This window comes from Merops nubicus, unplaced genomic scaffold (genome assembly GCF_000691845.1).
Source record: "Merops nubicus isolate BGI_N331 unplaced genomic scaffold, ASM69184v1 scaffold5354, whole genome shotgun sequence".
Lineage (NCBI taxonomy): Eukaryota > Metazoa > Chordata > Aves > Coraciiformes > Meropidae > Merops > Merops nubicus.
Window position 1 is genome coordinate 1 of NW_008602122.1, and position 1,934 is coordinate 1,934.

Here is a 1,934-nt window from a genome sequence, read left to right on the forward strand (position 1 = left end):
GTGGTGAGGACGTAGAGATGGAGGTTGGGGTCATTGGGTTGGAGTTTGGCGTCATCAGAATGGAGGTTGGGGTCAAGTTTGTTGAGTATGTTGGTGTTGGGGTCATTGGGATGGAGTTTGGGGTCAAGATTGTTGAGTAAGTTGGAGTTGGAGATGTAGAGATGGAGTTTGGGGTCATCAGGATGGAGTTTGGGGTCGTGGTTGGTGGGTAAGTTGGTGGTGGGGATGTGGAGGTGGAGTTTGGGGTCATTGGGATGGAGTTTGGGGTCAATGTTGTTGAGTACGTTGGTGTTGGGGAGGTAGAGATGGACACTGAGGTCATGGAGATGGATGTTGGGGTCATCAGGATGGAGTTTGGGGTCATTGGGATGGAGTTTGGGGTCAATGTTGTTGAGTACGTTGGTGTTGGGGAGGTAGAGATGGACACTGAGGTCAACAGGATGGAGTTTGGGGGCATTGAGATGGACTTTGGGGTCAAGGTTGTTGAGCAAGTTGGAGTTGGAGATGTAGAGATGGACACTGAGGTCATGGAGATGGATGTTGGGGTCATTGGGATGCAGTTTGGGGTCACTAGGATGGACATTGGGGTCAAGGTTCTTGAGTATGGTGGTGGTGAGGTCATGGGGATGGACGTTGGGGTCATCAGGATGGAGTTTGGGGTCATTGGGATGGAGTTCAGGGTCATTGGGATGGAGTTTGGGGTCGTTGAGATGGAGTTTGGGGTCAAGGTTGATGAGTACGTTGGTGTTGGGGTCATGGGGATGGACGTTGGGGTCATTGGGATGGAGTTTGGGGTCATTGGGATGGAGTTTGGGGTCATTGGGATGGAGTTTGGGGTCATTGGGATGGAGTTTGGGGTCAAGGTTGTTGAGTAGGTTGGAGCTGGAGATGTAGAGATGGAGTTTGGGGTCATTGGAATGGAGTTTGGGGTCAAGGTTGTTGAGTAGGTTGGTGGTGGGGACATGGAGATGGACAATGAGGTCATGGAGATGGACGTTGGAGTCATTGGGATGGACTTTGGGGTCAAGGTTGTTGAGCAAGTTGGAGTTGGAGATGTAGAGATGGACACTGAGGTCAACAGGATGGAGTATCATAAGGATGGAGTTTTGGGTCAAGATTGTTGAGTACAGTGGTGGTGGAGAAGTAGAGATGGACGCTGGGGTCATCAGGGAGGACTTTGAGGTCATTGGGATGAAGTTTGGGGTCAAGGTTGTTGAGTAAGTTGGAGTTGGAGATGTAGAGATGGAGGTTGGGGTCATCAGGGTGGAGTTTGGGGTCATTGGGTTGGACATTGGGGTCAAGGTTGTTGAGTTTGGGGTCGTGGTTGGTGGGGAAGTTGGTGGTGGGGACGTGGAGGTTGAGTTTGGGGTCATTGGGATGGAGTTCAGGGTCATTGGGATGGAGTTTGGGGTCGTTGAGATGGAGTTTGGGGTCAAGGTTGATGAGTACGTTGGTGTTGGGGTCATGGGGATGGACGTTGGGGTCATTGGGATGGAGTTTGGGGTCATTGGGATGGAGTTCAGGGTCATTGGGATGGAGTTTGGGGTCGTTGAGATGGAGTTTGGGGTCAAGGTTGATGAGTACGTTGGTGTTGGGGTCATGGGGATGGACGTTGGGGTCATTGGGATGGAGTTTGGGGTCATTGGGATGGAGTTCAGGGTCATTGGGATGGAGTTTGGGGTCGTTGAGATGGAGTTTGGGGTCAAGGTTGATGAGTACGGGGGTGGTCCCAGAAGTTCCGTTGAAGGTTCTTGGGGTCCTGCAGACGCTCCCCAAGATCTTGCAGAAGGTCCTGGAGGTCCTGGGGGCGGGGCTGAAGTTCTGGGGGTGGTCCCTGAGTCCCTGGGGTGGATCCTCGAGGTCCCACAGACCCTCCCCGAGATCCCACCAAGACCCCACCCCCATTTCCGTTTCTCCCTTGACTCCTCCCCCCC

General features: G+C 52.9%; 1 protein-coding gene across 1 annotated transcript; it reads right to left on the minus strand.

The window, feature by feature from the left end:
- Window positions 1–11: 11 nt before the first annotated feature.
- Window positions 12–322, minus strand: LOC103770947 (merozoite surface protein CMZ-8-like; the record flags this gene model as incomplete). Its single annotated transcript, XM_008938224.1, has 1 exon — window positions 12–322. A coding segment is annotated over exon 1 (311 nt), but the record flags the coding sequence as incomplete, so codon positions are not given.
- Between the last annotated feature and the right edge of the window lie 1,612 nt (window positions 323–1,934).